The sequence below is a fragment of the Gadus morhua genome, chromosome 14 (assembly GCF_902167405.1).
Source record: "Gadus morhua chromosome 14, gadMor3.0, whole genome shotgun sequence".
NCBI classification, from domain to species: domain Eukaryota; kingdom Metazoa; phylum Chordata; class Actinopteri; order Gadiformes; family Gadidae; genus Gadus; species Gadus morhua.
The window spans coordinates 29146943-29169190 of NC_044061.1; the positions used below are offsets into that span (position 1 = coordinate 29146943).

The window sequence follows — 22248 nt, forward strand, 5'->3', positions numbered from 1 at the left end:
CCCGCAGAAGGTCAGAAGACACACGATTTCTGTGTGCACTTATATGTACTGTGTGTTTGTGTGTGTGAGTGTGTGTCTGTTTGTCTGTGAGTGTGTGTGTGTGTCTGCGTGTCTACCACATCATTGCTCATCTCTAGCAGTCTCACTGGCCATCTATTTCCAAGAGAAGAATCCTACAGAATGAACACATTTTGAAATCGTAGAGGCATGCACACCCACAAAAACACACCTGTGCACACACAAACACAACCACATACACACAGGCTGGCCTGCAACACTTCAGTGCTAAATGAGGAGAATGGGGAATTCTGCTGAGAGATTCTCTAGCAATGCCCTCTATCTTTCTCAGTATACCGTTGCTTCAAACGTCCACTGAATCAGCCCACTACACTGATTACACTGAATCAGTCCAGCACACTGAATCAGCCCAGCTCACTGAATCAGCCCACTAGACAATTTACACTGAATCGGCCCAGCACACTGAATCCGCCGCCAAGCACACTGAATCATCCCAGCTTACTGATTACGCTGAATAAACCCAGCACACTGAATCAGCCCAGCACACTGATTACACAGATTCAGTCCAGTTTACTGATTAGACTGAATCCGCCCAGCTCACTGAATACGCCAACACAATGAATTACAGCTGCAAAATAAACAAATCTATTTTTAAAAGCGCTGTCAGCAAGATATACACAGTGTTCTATTTAGGGGAGCATAACCAAGTTAAACAGACAGAGCACTGGACAGATTGTGGCAAAAAGGAAAGAGATGATATGTGACACAGAGAGAGAGAGAGAGAGAGAGAGAGAGAGAGAGAGAGAGAGAGAGAGAGAGAGAGAGAGAGAGAGAGACATTAGCAGAGCAGGGATATTTTGAGATTAGGAAAGGGCAAAGAGAGTACTCATGACCAAGATGTTATGTGTGCAGTAGGTGCTATGTGCATAGAGTAAATACAACCTAACCCTAACCTCACCATAACCCTATAACCCTAATCTAATCCTAACCATAAACCTATCACCCTAAACCCTGACCTCCTCTTACCCCCCCCCCCCCATCTCCTCCTCAGCACCCCCCCGCCCTCACCCCCCCTCAGCCCCCCCCCCCCCCCCCCCCCCCCTGTGATAAGGAGGAGCAGACGTACCTGAGGCGTTCTTCAGGTTCCCGTTGGAATCCACCGTGGTGTACATGACGTACGGCCCGGGCTGGTTCACCCCGAACGGCTGCAAGGACAGAAGGCTCCGTTAGACACCCGCTTTACACCTCATCTGCATCCTGCACACCTGACTGCTGCACAACACTCAGGGCTCAGGACTGACGACGGAGCGACAGAGCCACACTCAGTACCCAATGTGGACGGGGAGGAACAGGGGTGATGGAGAGGTCTTCATAGCAAGGCGATGGATCGATACAACTGGCTGAATACGAGTGAGAGAACGGCCTCATCACAGCCTCCCTCTATTCCCTCTGTCAAATCACAGGCACACACACACGCACACAAACGCAGTGATGTGACCCCATAAAAGTTAAACAGCCATACACACAGGGATATGACCCAATACCAGTTAAACAGACACACACACGCACACACACACAGGGGGATATGACCGAATACTAGTTAAACAGACACACACACACACACACACACACACACGGGGATATGACCCAATACCAGTTAAACAGACACAGACACACACACACACATGGGGATATGACCCCATACCAGTTCCACAGACACATCTGGGGGGTTGATCAACTGATTAAATGATCAACAAAGACCGAGAATGAGGAAGAGAGGAGGTAGAAGAGAGAGAGCTAAGGAGCAGAAAGACAGAAGGGGTTGATAGAGTGATGGTGAAAGAGAAAGAAAGAAAGAAAGAAAGAAAAAAAGAAAGAAAGAAAAGAAAGAAAGAAAGAAAGAAAGAAAGAAAGAAAGTGAGAGAGAGAGAGAGAGAAAGAGAGAAAGCATAAGAGACGAGGGGAGAGAGAGCATAAGAGACGGGGGGAGAGGTGGAGGGCATCCATCAACGCTGTGGTACAGCCGACATACTGGTAGTATGTCGGCAGTGTCATGCATAACAGCCTCATGCCTAACAGGCTTATGTCTAACAGGCTCATGTCTAAAAGTCTCATATCTAACAGCCTCATGTCTATCAGTCTCATGTCTAACAGCCTCATGCCTAACATTCTCATGTGTAACAGTCTCATGGCTAACAGCCTCATGTCTAACAGTCTCATGTCTAGACATGAGACTGTTGTCTGTCTTTCTTCATCCTGTATTCTTGTGAGTGCAGCTTGGAACTCTTCTGGTTTCATTTCCTGATAAAGACCCCATAAGCGTGGACTCAAAGCAGAAGGGGAAACCCGTACAGACATCCATAAATAAGATCAGCTGCATGGGGAAACCTGCCAATGCTGCTGAACACTACAGCGCCACTACATTCGGTTGAAGCGTGTTTTACATGACCTTCCTTGTTACAAGGATGACATTTACAACATATTTAGCACAACAAAATGAGCAACATAATGTGACATTAGACGGGAGCGCTATGGACAGCACTGCAATCAACAACAGCTTCATCTCTGCCAGAGCTATCGTCAGAGGAAAGGCGTGGTGTCATCGCAGAGGTTGTCAAGCTTTTATAGCAGCATGACCCATATCAGAGCAGTCACTCATCGGGGAGAGAACCCCTGTCAGAGAGAGAGAGAGAGAGAGAGAGAGAGATATGATGGTGTGGTATTGAGAAGGTAAGCAATGCTCTGTCTCCCCTGTCAGGTGCATTGGTGCAGAAAGCTAACTCTCATTTATACATATAGGGGCCTATTTTAACGGTCTGAAACGCAAGTGAGAAGCGCCAAGCGCAAGTAGCTTTGTGGGCGGTTCTATGGCGATGTTGCTATTTTACCGGCACATAAATGACTCTTGCGCCTGGCGCAAATCTAAAAGGGGTTGGTCTGAAGTGGCCTAATTACCCGTAGGTGTGGTTTGGGTGTAACGTGCAATAAACCAATGAGAGTGCCAGCGCCCATCCCCTTAAGAGCCATGAGCGTATTTGAATCTGACGAGTTGATATTTTGACAGTCGCGTTTCCAGTCTCCGATGAGACAGATGCATGACCACATGAATTTCAAACTTCAAATGGCTCAGTTTATGGTATAATAATAATTAAATAATATGGCCTAATTCACAAATGGAATAGCTTTTTCTTCCTCAAATAAATTTCAGCAAAGAAAACTTAACACACACACTTAACTGTGGTTCTATTTAATGATGTAAGCAATACATTAACAAACAGTTTCTTACCAGTATTGTATGCATTATCGTTATCAACTTGTGTTCCTAATATGCATGTGTCCCCCCGTTAATATACATTGCCATGGACTGTATTATCCGTTACGTGTTTAGTTTGCGTGTGTTTAAACAGATGGACGCACACACGCACCCCTGCTTTCATTAAAGAGACCCTATTATACTACTTTATTGGTCTTAATTTCTTATTAATGACTCCTATAGCGCAACCTGACACGAATCACAGCACAAAAAACGATGTAGATTTTCGGGAAACTCTTCCTCTCATCTGGGCGCTTTCAGCATTCTCTGTCAACGCTCGGTTTCGTCCTTCTCCGCCCCCTCGCCCCCCTCCTGCCAACCCCACTCCGTTGTGAATGGTTACCTTCCGGAAGACCTGCGAAGGGCAGTCGAGGTCCAACCCCACCCCCACCCCTGGTACTTGGGTCTTTCGGAAAACCAAATAAATTAAATAAGTTTCCCTCACAATCGAAAAACATTTTTTGAGAGGGGAAGTCATTGTTCCACAAACATGCAAAGCTACACTGTGAAGTGAAAAGTGCGGACTTGAAGCGCGCCACGAGGAGATTTGACCAGGCATATTGGGGCGTGGCAGGAGTGCCTCTACGTAGAGGATTTCCCGGAAATGTGAACAAGCGAATCGCAAACGTTGTTCTGAGTGTTTAGCGCTCTGCACAGCCACCCCAGACTGTCAGGAGGGAACACGTCGAAATGCATGTACGTCATTATTTGACACTTTAGTATGGTTCAACATGACTATCAATCATTATAACAACGTTTATAGGTCAAAAAAGTCGAAAAAGCATAATAGGTACCCTTTAATTATTTTACACATACACACACGCACGCCCGCATTCATTCATTATTTTTAACACTCACTCGCGGTAAAACAATTTTTTCTCCCAATCAAATACTCTTCAATCCTAAAAGTTATGGCCTTGTACACGATGTCTGTGTCAAGAAAATATTTGCTTGCTGTACGGTGTTTGCCGACGCATTGACTTCAAAGTACAACTTATTATCGCTGTATCAGCTGTTCTTTCCCAAATAATTTACCAAGAATGTGTGGCTAAGTAGATGAAAGAAGCAAAGTGTATGCACGAGGTGAACAAGAAACATTATGCATGAGCCCTTAAAACAGCATCTGAACAACGCGCCACTGACTTTAAACCGGGTATTTTCTGGTTTGTGGCGCAAGTGATTTCTGAAACTGCAAAATAGCACCAGGGAACGTTTGCGCAAGAACACGCCTCCTCCTTTCGCAGAACCGCCCCTTGGGGCCCAAGATCATTCCCTAATTTAAAGGAGCGTCAATTGCGCCGGATGCAAGATAGGGCCCATAGTGCCTAAACGTCGTCTTCTTCAATGGAAACATGTTATAATCGAAACGGCTGCCCAGACACAAATAAAACACAAAGTGTGAAGGTGGCTGAACGGCAGATGGCTATAGCATAAAGACAAGCTCTGATTAAACATACCGCCACCGATGATGGATGGTGTGTGGTCGACAGCAGGAGCAGAGCCCCAGAAGGGTATGTGGTGCTATAAGGATGCTAACATGCTATAGCAGGAGAGCCCTTACCGTCACTTTCTGAGGACAGTCACTGGAACACAGGCCACTGAGCACTGGGAGAAGAGAGGGGGAGAGGGAGGGATGGAGGAGGTAGAACGAGAGGAGGAGGAAGAAAAAAAACACGTTAAATGTTTGTGTGGATTTCTTACGTCTTTCTTTGAGGGACGTGGACCCGGAGTGAAGCCTTCACCAGCGGGGGACTCTAACCCTTCTCACGTCTCCTCGTCTCAGTCGGTCCTGACAGACGCACACCTGATTTACATTCAAGAAGGGCTTCCCCCCCAGCCTCCAAAGCGCCCCGTCCGTCAGTCTGTCTCAATCAATACAGAGGAGGTGGGAGACCCATTTAAATAAATTAGCAGCACTGAGAGACACAGGAAAAATAAATGCGCTGGCTAATAACCTGCGTGTGAGTGCACTGGTGTATGTGTGCATGAGGTGTGTGTGTGTGCGTGGGTGGGTGGGTGGGTGTGTGAAGTATCCCTCAGGCCAATACCTCTGCAGCAGAATTCAGATGCAGCAATCCTGAAAATGTCTTAAACCAGAAAGGTGTCATTGAATGTTTCTTGAAACATATTTTGCATATTTGTACGGATAACCCAGCTCAGTATTTCGGTGCCATCGTGCTTCTTCATGGTGGTTTTCTTGTAAACAGCCTCAGTGAACGACATGACGGGATGAGGCTGATCTTCCTGGGCTTCTGCTCCTCCGAACTGACTGGGGAGACCACTTCCAGATCCACGCTGGCCTGAAGAAGACGCTCGGTGGGCCCAGAGGCACGGCCACCGGGGAGACGGGACGCCTTCCCCGGAAAGACCTCAACCTCGTCTTGAATATCAGCAGGGACGCACGTTCAACATGAGGATCAATAAGTTAAAGGCTGAGCTGTCAGCAGCGCACCAAAGCTAACTATGATTGATCGATTATAAGGTATTGATTTAGCATTAAAGCTGTCCAACCTCGACAGGAAGGAGAAGGTAAGGTGGCTGATGGGAGGACGATAGGTAGCTGGAATCATTATGCAAGGGATAATGTATAGACACCGGTCATTATCGGGACCGGCGACGTTCTATACATTACCCCGCTTATTACACGGCTGCTTGCCAATACGAAAAAATAACTCCACATGGTGCGTCTTTAAGCAATTTATTAGTTCCTAGCATTCTTAGTGTCGATCAGAAGAGAAATAGTCTGCCAAACACGTTGACGTCGATAGCAACCGAAGACGCTGGGATTGACAAGTTACCGGACTACTACCAAAGACGTCATTAGAGGCAAAAAATCCTTTGTTTTCCTTGACAGCGGTCAGTAATACTTAGCAACGGTGAATTATCAAATATAATTAATCGGCGGAAGTTGTGAAGGGCCCATGCAAGTGTACAGAGCGTTCCACGGCATTGAGAAGACCCGTGTAATAAATTGTTTCAATTCACAACGCAGCAACGTGACGCAACTTTAGAGGGCAAGGCAACACCGCTTCAAACACAGACTGTGATGACGGGAATCCCCCACCGGGAGAGAGACTCATCCCCCACTGGGAGAGAGACTCATCCCCCACCGGGAGAGAGACTCATCCCCCACCGGGAGAGAGACTCATCCCCCACCAGGAGAGACTCTTCCCCCACCAGGAGAGACTCTTCCCCCACCAGGAGAGACTCATCCCCCACCGGGAGAGGAGGGACTCATCCCCCACCGGGAGAGGAGAGACTCATCCCCCACCGGGAGAGGAGAGACTCATCCCCCACCAGGAGAGAGACTCATCCCCCACCAGGAGAGAGACTCATCCCCCACCAGGAGAGAGACTCATCCCCCACCAGGAGAGAGACTCATCCCCCACCAGGAGAGACTCATCCCCCATCAGGGGAGACTCATCCCCCACCAGGGGAGACTCATCCCCCACCGGGAGAGGAGGGACTCATTCCCCACCAGGAGAGACTCATCCCCCACCGGGAGAGGAGGGACTCATTCCCCCACCAGCAGAGGAGGGACTCTGGACCACTCCAGCAGAGGAGGGACTCTGGACCACTACATCAGAGGAGGGACTCTGGACCGCCCCAGACTGGGAGCACAGAGCCAGGGTTCTTCAAGGAGCAGCTCATCAAGGCATGGAACAGAGCTTTAATGTCAGGGCAGCCTGCGCTTAATGCTTTGTGTAACTCAGCCCCCCTCGTCAATAAAGAGGCATAGTGAGGAGACGACGCCCGCAGCTGACCTCAACAACGTTTGTTGCACACCAAGAACACTCCAGACAAAATGACATGTTGACCTTCAAAACCTCATATGAATATGTACCTCTGGTATGAATACGTACCTCTGGTGTGAATATGTACCTCTGGTATGAATATGTACCTCTGGTGTGAATATGCACCTCTGGTATGAATATGTACCTCTGGTGTGATATGTACCTCTGGTGTGATATGTACCTCTGGTGTGATATGTACCTCACAACTCCACAATTCCCCTACTTTCATTTGGTTGTGATGTCAGGCACTGGGAGCCACCAGAGAGACGATGTCCCTTTGCTCATTACTGTAAACCAGGAGTCGGCAACCCTAGGCACGCGTGCCACCACTGGCACAGGGCAGCATAATCATTGGCACCCTTAAAAAAAAAAAAGAATGTATTTTCTTCTTATTTTTTTTTTATTAAAAAATGTCACCGCACAATGCGGCAGCATAATCATTACTACCAATTTTTTTTGCACTTTATTCTGTTTTGAGCATTTCCTCCCAGTGCAAATATGTTTCAATTAGTTACAGAAAGCAGTGTTCTGAAATGGGATCAATTAATAGTTTTTAAGCCTATGTTGTGAGAAATAGAGAAGATAATATTTAAAATATTGTTGCAAGTGGCCTGTATGCATCGCCATCACATGGTTTTGCAAAGCTGTACATGTCTTAAAGATATTGATGTGGATGTGTCCAACATTCTCATATATTCTCGTTTTTTACATTTCTCACAGCAAATATGAGTTTCTGAAAATGGTGTTTTAAGATGGGACTTATGTAATTATAATTTGTAAGCCCATGTTGCAAATATAACAACCAAAAAAACATTTAAAATGTTGATGCATGATTATGGACTATATGGAAATAATACAATTCAAGGTCTTCTTGAAATGTTTTTTGTCACTGTGTCATAATTTAGATTAAGTTTTAAAATATTGTTGCTTAAGGCACACTCATTAACGAGAAAATGTCAAACTGGCGCTGCATGTTGAAAAGGTTGCTGACCCCTGCTGTAAACCATCTATCAATGAATAAAAGCTATCACAGGGTTATATGATGATAACAATGAATTATACCAGGCCAGCCCCCAACCCTTTTGTTTGTCTATTGGAAAGCCAAAAGCGGACCACTGTAGGAACACAGGTCACCTGGATAGAGCCTGAGCCAGCCCTCGTAGAGGTCTCTGGTCTCTAGGTCGTCCTCAGAAGTTTTCTCCAGCGGTCTCTTCACTGGCTGGTTGGCAAGTATATACGTCTGTGTTCATGTCTGTAAAAAGTCGGTATTCATACCTGTAATGTGTCTGTGTGTGCGTGCATGCATACGCAAATATAATTTTTGTGTTGTGAACGCGCACGTGTCAGATTAAAAAGTAGCTAATTAAAATCAAGTAACTGGAATTGTTCGCCTACACTGAATTAAATAGCCCAGGCCAAGTAACCATGTTTGAGTGATTGAGGGTGAGAGTGAGAGAGTGAGAGAGGGGGAGAGAGAGAGTGAGAGAGGGGGGGAGAGAGAGAGAGAGAGAGAGAGAGAGAGAGGGGGAGAGAGAGAGAGACAGATAAAGAGAGGGGGAGACAAAGACAGAGAGAGTGAAAGAGAGAGTGAAAGAGAGGGAGACGGAGAGCAGAGATCGTACCGCTGCGGTCGTCCTTCACGACTCAGCGCCCCCCCCCACTGCTCCAGGGACCATAAGTCAACGTGTGTCTATCAGTGTGTGTGTGTGTGTGTGCGTGCGTGCGCGTGTGTGTCTGCGTGCGTGCGTGACTGCGTCCCCATCAGTGTCTGTGTGTCTGCGCACACATCCGTGTGTGTGTGTGTGTCTGAGTGCGTGCGTGTGTGCGTGCGTGCAGTGATTTCTCATGCGGTGCATGTGTATTTGTAGTATGTATTCGTGTGTGTGCATGGGATGTTTGTTGTAGTGGCCAACAATGAGTCAGCGTGTGATGTATGTCTCAGATGAACACAGGAGGACGTAAGAGAGGGACGGATGATGCTGGGGGGAAGGAGCTATTTTTAGGTTAAGAGGGACTGTGAGAACGGAGCGGTTGGAGATGTGTCCACAACATCCAGAGTGTTTACATTCTGAATGAGGAGATACATTAAGTCTTTGATTTAAAGGTCCCATGGCATGCTACTTTATGGATGCATTAATATAGATATTAGTAGGCCCCAAACACAGTATTTGAAGACGCTCCCGAAATTCAGCCTTGGTGCAGAACTACAGCCACTACGAGCCAGTCGCACATTGAGCTTTCCCCAAATGCGCCGTTTTAGGGCAGTAACGATACACCAACTCACGATTCGGTTTGTATCACGATTTCTGACCCACTGTTCGATACATCCCACGATTTTTTTAAAGTTAAAAAGCATTTTATTTAAACAACACTTATGTAACAATTAACTTAATGTAACATTTAATAACAAATAATTTGGAACACTGAACAGATTTGAACAGAAAGAATGCTATTAAAGTATAGCTAAATTAATAAATAAATAACCAAAGATTGCAGTTGGAGGATGCTTGCAGGTAGGCAAAAACCCTCAACTAGTTTGGTGGTTTAGTCAAATATCCTATTAGTGCTTCTTATTAGGCTATGTAGCTTAAATAATGACATAATCAGGCCGTACAGAATACAACATGTTTAAAAGCCGAACTTTCAAATAGATGGGAGAAAACATGAACGTCTAACATGAACGTCGCAATAAGGAGGCATAGTGTTACGAGTAGCGTATGTGTGTGTGCGAGAATGTCAATATGCGTATGTGTGTGTGTGAGTGACGTCAGCGAGTGAGTGGGTGAGCGAGAAGAGCGAGCGGTAGCGTGTGTGTCTAGTGGAGAAACTAACGAGTCTGGTAGAATAAAGTACCCATCCTGTCAATAATCGGTGCCCGCTTCATTCCGACCTATAAGCAGACCAACTGCCCGTCAAATCACATAAAACATTAGAGACAGGGATCACAAATGCAATTCTTTTCGCGCTTGGCCCACTCTGGATAAATGTCGTTCATATCGCATATGAGGACTTCGACGGCTGTGGAGAAATACAACCCTCCGTAGCCACGGAGAGCTGTCATCACAGAGAGGGCATCTCGTCACAGACTAACGGCATCGATAAGAGGGGGCGGTGTCAGCAGACAATTATTTAGACAAATTATTAGCAAATTTCAATCTGACAATTTGACCGGAGAATTAGAAAGGGTGTATCGCGCTTCTGCCTTCTAACACGGCGAGACAGGTTCGTGGCTTTGAGTGTCGCGATTTCGGTTTCGATACGCATATCGTTACAGCCCAAGCCGTTTCGGTGTCTGTAGCTTTAATGCAAATGAGGAGGAGAGAGGCGGGTCAAGGAGGAGGGTGGGGGTGTGGCCCTGAGTAGCTTGCAGCCACGGTACCATGCACTCTGTTTACAGTGGATGTAACGCAATGGCGAGGCGCACACAGCCTTTAACCGTGTTCTGTAAATATTCTAGGACACACGAGAGTCCTGGAGCTCGATATCTAAATAATATTATATTATACATAGATATATATATCATATAATATATATTATCACGGCCAAAAGCTGTGTGAGCCACCAGACGATAATATGAATTTCAAACGACCGCGTTGGGTTCTCCGACGTCTCTGGTTCTCCCACATCCACATCAATCTGAAGTAGACTGAACCACGAAATAGAGGAGAAAGGGATTGTTCCCCGCGATTGTTGACCACGGTTGTCTCCCGCCGGAGCCTTGCTGCCTAGGGACCAGCACCTCGGCAGCGGTCAGCACTTATGCACCACCGCCTCCTGCAGCGCCGAGGCGGTGGTCCCTCGGCAGCGGGAAGCGGGGCTCAAGAGGGAGACATTCGCGGCCAACAATCCCTTTCTCCTCCATGTCGTGATTCACGTACTTCAGGGCCAAAGTTCTGTTCCCCCCATTTATTCTCAACCATGGCTGAGATAACCCCCACTACGAGTCTCGTTTTGGAAATACCAGAGACGAGAGTCCGACGTGTTATGCGCCATAACACCAACAGCAGAACGGTTACCCTAATAACAAGGAAGTGTACAACACTTGCGTTACAGTCCTGGAGCTCTATATCTACATAATATCATATGATAAATACATAGATATCTATATCATATAATACACATGATCACGGCCAAAAGCTGTGTGCGCATCCAGACGATATTATGAATCACAAACGACTTCGTCGGGTTCCCCAACATCTCTGGTTCTTCCACTTCCAAATCTATCTGAAGTAGACTGAACCACGCGCTGCCCGCTGCCGGGCGGTGGTGCTTCCCGACGGTGGTGCCTCGCGGCAACTGGCAGGCAGCATGTCGCAGTTCATGTACTTCAGGGAGTCAAAGCCAAAGTTACTTTCCCCCAATTCCTTCTCAACCATGGCTGAGATAACCCCAACTACAGTCTCGTTGTGGAAATACAAGAGACGTCAAAGAACCGACGTGTTATGCGCCATAACACCAACAGCAAACACTTGCGTTACAGTGTGTGTAATCACACACACACACGTGGCGCTCGCACGGTCGTGTCTCATTTGCGGGCCAAATTCTCTGGGCGGGCAAAGCAGAGAAAGGGGAGGAGCTTAGAACCCTTATGACGACATAAGGGACCACATCCCATCCTCAAAGGCGAGCAGAACACCTAGTGCTCGTTTTACACCGAACGCAAGTTTTAGCAACTGGGGGACCATAGGCTGACTAGGGGAACTCATATTTATGTAAGAAAACCTCATAAAGTGAGATCTTCATGCCATGGGACCTTTAAATAAATAAGTGAAGTTTAGTTTGAGAACTCTCGATTAAGTGCAGCAATACAAATGTGTGTGAGTGTGTGTGTGTGTGTGTGTGTGTGTGTGTCTTTTTCATTTCTTTTTACAATTCAGTAGTTAAATAATTATTTCATAATATATATTCATGCATTTGGTCATCTCATTTCGTCATAACACGTAGACCCTTGCTATCGAACGTGGTGTTAATAATACATCCTCATCCTTCATCACACTCACACACACTGTCAGCAAACCAACGAACGAACATCAGAGTACTAACCCTACCATTACATCTGGTCCCTATGTTACACCTGCGCCCTACCGTTACACCTGGTCCATTACATCTGGTCTCTACGTTACACCTGGTCCGTTATATCTGGTCCTTTACATCTGGTCCCTACCATAACACCTGGTCCCTACAGTTACACCTGGTCCATTACATCTGGTCCCTACGTAACACCTGGTCCGATATATCTGGTCCTTTACATCTGGTCCCTACCGTAACACCTGGTCCCTACAGTTACACCTGGTCCATTACATCTGGTCCCTACGTTACACCTGGTCCGTTATATCTGGTCCTTTACATCTGGTCCCTACCGTAAACCTGGTCCCTACAGTTACACCTGGTCCATTACATCTGGTCCCTACGTTACACCTGGTCCGTTATATCAGGTCCCTTACATCTGGTCCCTACGTTACACTGGTCCATTACATCTGGTCCCTACCGTAACACCTGCGCCCTACCGTTACACCTGGTCCATTACATCTGGTCCATACGTTACACCTGGTCCGTTACATCTGGTCCCTACGTTAGACCTGGTCCATTACATCTGGTCCCTACGTTACACCTGGTCCGTTACATCTGGTCTGTTACACCTGGTCCCTACCATAACACCTGGTCCATTACATCTGGTCCCTACGCTACACCTGGTCTATTACATCGGGTCACTGCGTTACACCTGGTCCGTTACATCTAGTCTGTTACACCTGGTCCCTACCGTTACACCTGGTCCATTAAATCTGGTCCCTACGTTACACCTGGTCCGTTATATCTGGTCCTTTACATCTGGTCCCTACCATAACACCTGGTCCCTACAGTTACACCTGGTCCATTACATCTGGTCCCTACGTTACACCTGGTCCATTATATCTGGTCCTTTAAATCTGGTCCCTACCGTAACACCTGGTCCCTACAGTTACACCTGGTCCATTACATCTGGTCCCTACGTTACACCTGGTCCGTTATATCTGGTCCTTTACATCTGGTCCCTACCGTAAACCTGGTCCCTACAGTTACACCTGGTCCATTACATCTGGTCCCTACGTTACACCTGGTCCATTATATCAGGTCCCTTACATCTGGTCCCTACGTTACACCTGGTCCATTACATCTGGTCCCTACCGTAACACCTGCGCCCTACCGTTACACCTGGTCCATTACATCTGGTCCATACGTTACACCTGGTCCGTTACATCTGGTCCCTACGTTAGACCTGGTCCATTACATCTGGTCCCTACGTTACACCTGGTTCCTAAGTTACATCTGACCCCTACTGTTACACCTGGTCCCTACGTTAGACCTGGTCCTTACCGCTACACCTGGTCTGTTACACCTGGTCCCTACCACTACTTCTGGCCCCTACCGTTACATGAAAACCTCATAAAGTGAGATCTTCATGCCATGGGACCTTTAAATAAATAAGTGAAGTTTAGTTTGAGAACTCTCGATTAAGTGCAGCAATACAAATGTGTGTGAGTGTGTGTGTGTGTGTGTGTGTGTGTGTGTGTGTGTGTGTGTGTGTGTGTGTGTGTGTCTTTTTAATTTTTTTTTTACAATTCAGTAGTTAAATAATTATTTCATAATATATATTCATGCATTTGGTCATCTCATTTCGTCATAACACGTAGACCCTTGCTATCCAACGTGGTGTTAATAATACAGAAGATAGGGAACCTCAAAGAAACATAGCATACTAAATCCCAATGGCAATTTCGGTCTAAAAAATTCGCAATTTCTATTATTTTCAGGTCTGACCAGGTCACACGTGAACGCACAACGTCCAAACGCCCACCGTCTAAACGCACAAACGTCAAAACGCACACGCTGCAGTCAGGTAGGGTCACATGTCAGTATGAGGGTCCACTGATAGACAGACACACACACACACACACACACACACACACACACACACACACACACACACACACACACACACACACACACACACACACACACACACACACACATGCAATGTGATGTTGGGCGCTGAGTGCGTGGGTTTGAGTGCTTTGCTTCCTGCCCTCATCTGGCTGATTTTGCTGACCTAGAGGCTGACTGGCTGTTTCAGTCAGCCATGCACCTTCAAACAACCCCACATCCTTCATCACACTCACACACACTGTCAGCAAACCAACGAACGAACATCAGAGTACTAACCCTACCATTACATCTGGTCCCTATGTTACACCTGCGCCCTACCGTTACACCTGGTCCATTACATCTGGTCCCTACCTTACACCTGGTCCGTTATATCTGGTCCTTTACATCTGGTCCCTACCATAACACCTGGTCCCTACAGTTACACCTGGTCCATTACATCTGGTCCCTACGTAACACCTGGTCCGTTATATCTGGTCCTTTACATCTGGTCCCTACCGTAACACCTGGTCCCTACAGTTACACCTGGTCCATTACATCTGGTCCCTACGTTACACCTGGTCCGTTATATCTGGTCCTTTACATCTGGTCCCTACCGTAAACCTGGTCCCTACAGTTACACCTGGTCCATTACATCTGGTCCCTACGTAACACCTGGTCCGTTATATCTGGTCCTTTACATCTGGTCCCTACCGTAACACCTGGTCCCTACAGTTACACCTGGTCCATTACATCTGGTCCCTACGTTACACCTGGTCCGTTATATCTGGTCCCTACGTTACACCTGGTCCGTTATATCAGGTCCCTTACATCTGGTCCCTACGTTACACTGGTCCATTACATCTGGTCCCTACCGTAACACCTGCGCCCTACCGTTACACCTGGTCCATTACATCTGGTCCATACGTTACACCTGGTCCGTTACATCTGGTCCCTACGTTAGACCTGGTCCATTACATCTGGTCCCTACGTTACACCTGGTCCGTTACATCTGGTCTGTTACACCTGGTCCCTACCGTTACACCTGGTCCATTACATCTGGTCCCTACGCTACACCTGGTCTATTACATCGGGTCACTGCGTTACACCTGGTCCGTTACATCTAGTCTGTTACACCTGGTCCCTACCGTTACACCTGGTCCATTACATCTGGTCCCTACGTTACACCTGGTCCGTTATATCTGGTCCTTTACATCTGGTCCCTACCATAACACCTGGTCCCTACAGTTACACCTGGTCCATTTCATCTGGTCCCTACGTTACACCTGGTCCATTATATCTGGTCCTTTACATCTGGTCCCTACCGTAACACCTGGTCCATACAGTTACACCTGGTCCATTACATCTGGTCCCTACGTTACACCTGGTCCGTTATATCTGGTCCTTTACATCTGGTCCCTACCGTAAACCTGGTCCCTACAGTTACACCTGGTCCATTACATCTGGTCCCTACGTTACACCTGGTCCGTTATATCAGGTCCCTTACATCTGGTCCCTACGTTACACCTGGGCCATTACATCTGGTCCCTACGTTAAACCTGGTCCGTTATATCTGGTCCATTACATCTGGTCCATACGTTACACCTGGTCCGTCAGTAGGGCCGAGATCGTTTATTGGCCTGTGGCATGTGCCACCGCGACCACTGACATACCATGGCATATGCCGTTCTGGAACGGTAAGTGCCGTTCTGAAACGGTAACTGCCGTTCTGAAACGGTAACTGCCGTCGCGACCACTGACATACCATGGCATATGCCGTTCTGGAACGGTAACTACCATTCTGAAACGGTAACTACCGTTCTGAAACGGTAACTGCCGTCGCGACCACAGACATACCATGGCATATGCCGTTCTGGAACGGTAACTGCCGTTCTGAAACGGTAACTGCCTTCGCGACCACTGACATACCATGGCATATGCCGTTCTGGAACGGTAACTGCCGTTCTGAAACGGTAACTGCCGTTCTGAAACGGTAACTACCGTTCTGAAACGGTAACTACCGTTCTGAAACGGTAATGCCATGGCATATGCCTTTCTGGAACGGTAACTACCGTTCTGAAACGGTAACTGCCGTTCAGGTGGAACGGTAACTGCAGTTCCCAACAATGGTATGTGACACCAGCATAACTCCTCCGTATAATTTCAAGACAGGTATTGCCATAAATGTAAAGGTATATATATTTGGTATTTATTGACACAATATCACAACATAACGCCGTAAATAAAGGGATTTACACGTTTCTCTCGTCCGTGCTGTTGTAAGGATATTTCCGATCTGTTTGTTGTTGCTTTTGTAATGACAGATGCTTTTGAAAACAGCCGGACTTGCTCCGGTGACGGTAGTTATAGACTAGCCTTCTAGGTGGCCATAGAGCTATAGTCTATTGCTTTGTTCCAATATCCATACTATCCGCAGTCATTATACTTTATTTTAGTATGACTTATTTTTTATATAGTTTGAGTACGTAGTGCGTTGCAATTAAGATCAGGGCGAAAGGAAGTGTAGTGAAAGGACCCGAATGGTATACTCAAAACGGTCAAACCGATGAGTGTGGATTGATGTACACCTTTCGTGCTCCACGGCAGCGATCTTGACTGCGGATAGTATGGATATTGGAACAAAGCAATAGACTATAGCTCTATGGCCACCTAGAAGGCTAGGCTATAACTACCGTCACCGGAGCAAGTCCGGCTGTTTTCAAAAGCATCTGTCATTACAAAAGCAACAACAAACAGATCGGAAATATCCTTACAACAGCACGGACGAGAGAAACGTGTAAATCCCTTTATTTACGGCGTTATGTTGTGATATTGTGTCAATAAATACCAAATATATACCTTTACATTTATGGCAATACCTGTCTTGAAATTATACGGAGGAGTTATGCTGGTGTCACATACCATTGTTGGGAACTGCAGTTACCGTTCCACCTGAACGGCAGTTACCGTTTCAGAACGGTAGTTACCGTTTCAGAACGGTAGTTACCGTTCCAGAAAGGCATATGCCCTGGCATTACCGTTTCAGAACGGTAGTTACCGTTCCAGAACGGCAGTTACCGTTCCAGAACGGCATATGCCATGGCATTACCGTTTCAGAACGGTAGTTACCGTTTCAGAACGGCAGTTACCGTTCCAGAACGGCATATGCCATGGTATGTCAGTGGTCGCGACGGCAGTTACCGTTTCAGAACGGTAGTTACCGTTTCAGAACGGCAGTTACCGTTCCAGAACGGCATATGCCATGGTATGTCAGTGGTCGCGACGGCAGTTACCGTTTCAGAACGGCAGTTACCGTTCCAGAACGGCATATGCCATGGTATGTCAGTGGTCGCGGTGGCACATGCCACAGGCCATTAAACGATCTCGGCGTCTCTCTGGTCCGTTACATCTGGTCCCTACGTTAGACCTGGTCCATTACATCTGGTCCCTACGTTACACCTGGTCCGTTACATCTGGTCTGTTACACCTGGTCCCTACCGTTACACCTGGTCCATTACATCTGGTCCCTACGCTACACCTGGTCCATTACATCGGGTCACTGCGTTACACCTGGTCCGTTACATCTAGTCTGTTACACCTGGTCCCTACCGTTACACCTGGTCCATTAAATCTGGTCCCTACCGTTACACCTGGTTCCTAAGTTACATCTGACCCCTACTGTTACACCTGGTCCCTACGTTAGACCTGGTCCCTACCGCTACACCTGGTCTGTTACACCTGGTCCCTACCACTACTTCTGGCCCCTACCGTTACATGCAGCCCTCGGCTTTAGCTCTTTCTCTCCGCTGTCCACTGAGCCCACGCATCAAATGCTTCAACAGCAGGGGTATAGCACTGATATAATAACTGTTGATATCATATCTCTTCATATATCTCTTTATATAATATCTCTTTAGATCATATCTCTTCATATGATGTATCTAAATAGAACATGTACATATATTATATCTCTAAATAGAATATGTACACATATTATATCTCTTTAAATGATATTTCTTTATTATATCTCTTCCTATAATATTTCTTCTTTTAATATCTGTGCATAATATCTCCTTGAATTATATTTCTTCCTATGACATCTCTTCATATGACATCTGTTAATGTGACATCTCTTAAAAGCATATGTCTATATATTATATCTCTTTATATGATATTTCTTTATAATATATCTCTTTGCATGATATCTCTTTACATGTTAACTCCTGCTATAATATTCCTTCCTATAATATCTCTTTGTATAATATCTCTTTGAATTATATCTCTTCCTATGACATCTCTTCCTATGACATCTCTTCCTATGACATCTCTTTTATGATAGTTCCTCCTGCTGTCGTCCGGTTTTTAAATCTAGCTGAAGGCTTGCATGCGTGGTGGTTGTTGTTGTTGTGAAGTATTTTGGGAAGAAATTCTTGCCAAACTTTGCATTTGATTCCTGACAAAAGTGTGACAATATGAAAAATGACTGCAGTAATAACACTTGTGAAAATGTTTTGCGTGATTTCACATGTTCAAAAGCGGTCGAGGTGCACTCGTGTGTGGGTGGGTGTTATGTGCAGGGAATTAAAATCATAGCTAATAGCTTAAAAACGACTAAGTGCTTTTCTAACCAATTTACCAAAACCCATTTATCTTCAGGAACCCATTGAACATCCCCCTCACTAGCTCTGACGGGGAAGGCCGGAAAGAGGCACCTGGCTAGCGGACTGAAGGGTTAGGGTTAGGGTCAGGGTTAGTCCTCACCCTAACCCTAACCCTTCAGTCCGCTAGGGTTAGGGTGAGGGTTAACCCTAACCCTAGCCCTAACCCTGGCCTCATAAAGCCTCCTCAGGGGCCGGACGGGCCATCCAGATGTTGAAGGAAGATTCTCACGGCCACAAAAAGAACATCACAGCGCAGTCATCTGCTCTACCGATAATCCAACCTTCTCAGTTTGATCAGAAATTCATTCTCAGAAGAGCTTCATTCTGCAGGGGCCAAGGGTCTAATTAAAAGCAGAATAACTGACGTTTTTACATGCAAGCCGCATTAATGAGGTATCAGTGACATGGTTTGACTACATCTGGCAAGCTGTTGAGCAGTGACCAGAGCCCTCCAGACTCAGAGTCCGACAGTATAAGATTCAACACGATTGCATCATGTAGGGGAGAACATGTTGGGGTGGTGGGGAGGGGACAGAGAATGGATCAGAAAGAGTCAATCTGACTCAAAGAGACATGGTGCTCATGACGAGAGGAGAGAAGTCAGCGGAGAGGAGGCAGAGAGTACGCGTGTGTCTGCTGAACAAAGCTCCAGATGTTCCTGAATGCAGCTAATCTGCATCCGAATAAGTGAGCAGGAAACTAATCAACTCCTACAGTTCTGCACGCACTCAGGCACCCACGCACTCAACCACACACGCAGGCACACACGCACACACTCAACCATGAATGCACACACTCAACCACGCACATATGCACGTTTGTCCCTTCCCTCCCTCCCTCTCAATCTACCACCAATCATTTCATATGTATGTTTTATTCTCAGCTCAAGACTTCCCTCTCCTCCCCTCTTCAGCGGCAGTCTTCAGCCCATCTGCCCTTCTGTCCTTACTCCATCAACGGCTTACAGAGCGAATGCTGCTCATCTTCCCATGGATCAACTGAACGGGGGGGGAGGGGACGACTGCGCTGGGCAGAAGAATTAAACTGAGTTCCAAGAGCCCATCGCCCTTTACCTGTCCTTAACCACAGCTGTCATTAGAAATGACCCAGCATGTCATAATTTATTCATAAAGGCCAACTGGACAAATACTTTCTGTATCATATTTTGATTTGGAGAACATAGAAATATCAGTAAAAAAATCACCTTAACCAAAATCTGTTAAAATGATTCCCCTCATCAGGTCAGACTCACTACACCATCAAACACTTGAATCAGCTGCAGGTGTGCAGACTAAATGGAATTAAGTTCCATTCAATATAAGAATGGACACCAAGTACTGCCATGAAGTCATCAAAATGTAGCTGGGCCTGACCTGCTCTGGGGCAACCTCTGAAATCGGGTGATTTCATAGCAGAACGCTGATGAGACATTAAGCTGCATGGGGTTTATGTGAAGTCTATTGAGATTTGAATAATTACCGATAGGCTGTAATAAAACACTGTAGGGTGAAACGCTTTTGCTCACTATTTTAGTTCTTCATGTAAATTTATTATTTTGTGCGTCAAAAGCAACAGAGCTTTTTGTTGTGTTCAATAGTCTCATGTCTGTTGGTCCTGGTCTCAGAGGAACCTTCCAGAAGGAAGTTTGAATACCGTATACACAGTAGTACACAAACAGATCATATAATGTCATATCATGTATTATATCATTCCTCACTGCAGTGCTTGTAAATGCAATCAAGCTTCTGTCCTGCACAGATCGATTAGTGAGATAGAGGCAGAGAGCAGAGGAGCTCTGCTCTGTTCATTACATCTTCCCCTTTCTCTCTGGATTACTATCTGCATTATCTCTGAGCCCATTATCTTTTACCCAAAGCGCCCTACAACCATTCATTGACACACCGACGGTGGACTCGACCCCTCAGGGCAACCCCTTAGCCACTTGGAGCCGTCAGGGTGTGGCGTCCTGCTCAGGGACACCTTGAGACTCAGCTAAGAGGAGCTGGAGATCGAACTAGCAACCTTCCGGTTACCAGTCTTCCGCTCCACCTCCTGAGCTACTGTTGCCAGCCCATCATTGCTAATGTGATGAACACCTCGGACACCATCACTCTAATGCACCCTAAACACTGTGTGGTCGTAGCGTTAACCTGGGACATCTGGACCCATATACCGCCTTACCGTCACCAGTGGAACCCTACTGACCCTCATGATACCTCCCCTGTCACATTGCTGGCTGTACGTTGGGTAACTACTAGAGCTGTCAGTTAAACGCGTTATTAACGGCGTTAACGCAAACCAAATTTAACGGCGTTGAAATTTTTATCGCGCGATTAACGCAATTACTTTATAAAAAAAAAAAAAAAACTTTTTTTTTTTTTTTTTCTTTGGCTCAAAACAAAGAAGCAGTAGCCTGACTGCTATGTTCAAATGACATTTGTTCAAAGCAGTCGTTTAATTGCACTATAGGCTCTTTTTTTTGTATCGTCCTGTTTTGATCAGTGTATATGCCAATGTTGTTATCAATAAAAAATCATTTGCACAAGGCAAGCCGATGCACTTCACCATGTTGATAAGAGAATTAAAATGAGAAGAATTATGGGACAAAAAAATCAAGGGATATTTAACATAGAAAAATAATTTGCGATTAATCGCGATTAATTAGAGTTAACTATGACATTAATGCGATTAATCACGATTAAATATTTTAATCGCTTGACAGCTCCAGTAACTACAGCTGACTCCGTTCTCTACTCTCCCATTGGACTCTTATGCTGTGTGCACTCGATGTGTTTGCTCCTTTCCTAATGTGTACTGCTGCTCAGTAAGGACCCTGAGGGGAATGAAGCTCATGTGTTCTCTTACACGTCATAGAGTCACAATGGCTGCTGAATGTTACGGCTCATCCCCCCAAGGCTCAAACAGGATCTTCACAGACCACCAACATCATCTCCATACTAAGCAAAGACCCGAGCATCCTCAACATATGGACCTCCAAACAAGGGCCAGCTTTCATCCCAGAATGAGCATCAACCTGCAGCCGCCCCGGGCCTCAGCCAGCCGGTCTCTGGTACGAACACTAGAGCCCAGCGGGGGAGAACACTGAGACTCACCTCAGAGGGTTCATCATGATACAGCTTCTGCTGTGAGGACTCTGCAGCACGCGGAATGGCCTCAGCCGCTCTGCAGCAAGCCTTCAGAAGCCCCCGACCTGGCCTTATGTGAACACAATATTCTGAACAACCCCTGAACATATTGATTCCAGGTTCCTGTGATGAGCCGGAGGCTGTGCTGAAGAACATTAATGTACAGAATGTAAGCACCATTCACGTTGCGAACAAGATCAGGAAATCTATGTAAAGGTTCATTTACACAAATCTAGATGAGGATTTATCCCAAATAGTGCACTCCAGTCCTTTACTAACTAAACTATTTAGCCGCCATTTACTCCAAATGATGCCGCACTCGTTGCCATAACAACGTCAATGTTCTAAATTCTAACAAATTAATCGCATTTTCTTTCTGATTTTCACATTCATTTGTCTAGCGTACCACACGTATG

The 22248-nt window shown here is 46.2% G+C and overlaps 1 protein-coding gene across 1 annotated transcript in view; it reads right to left on the bottom strand.

Annotated features, from left to right (window-relative positions):
* The window catches only part of itfg1 (integrin alpha FG-GAP repeat containing 1), a 145654-nt gene that overhangs the window by 37863 nt on the left and 85543 nt on the right, over window positions 1-22248 (bottom strand). Inside the window, exons 13-14 of the mRNA XM_030377192.1 lie at window positions 4893-4936; window positions 1145-1223 (exon numbers count right to left, since the gene is read on the bottom strand). Coding sequence (XP_030233052.1) covers window positions 1145-1223; window positions 4893-4936 — 123 coding nt within the window. The remainder of the gene's footprint in view (window positions 1-1144; window positions 1224-4892; window positions 4937-22248) is intronic.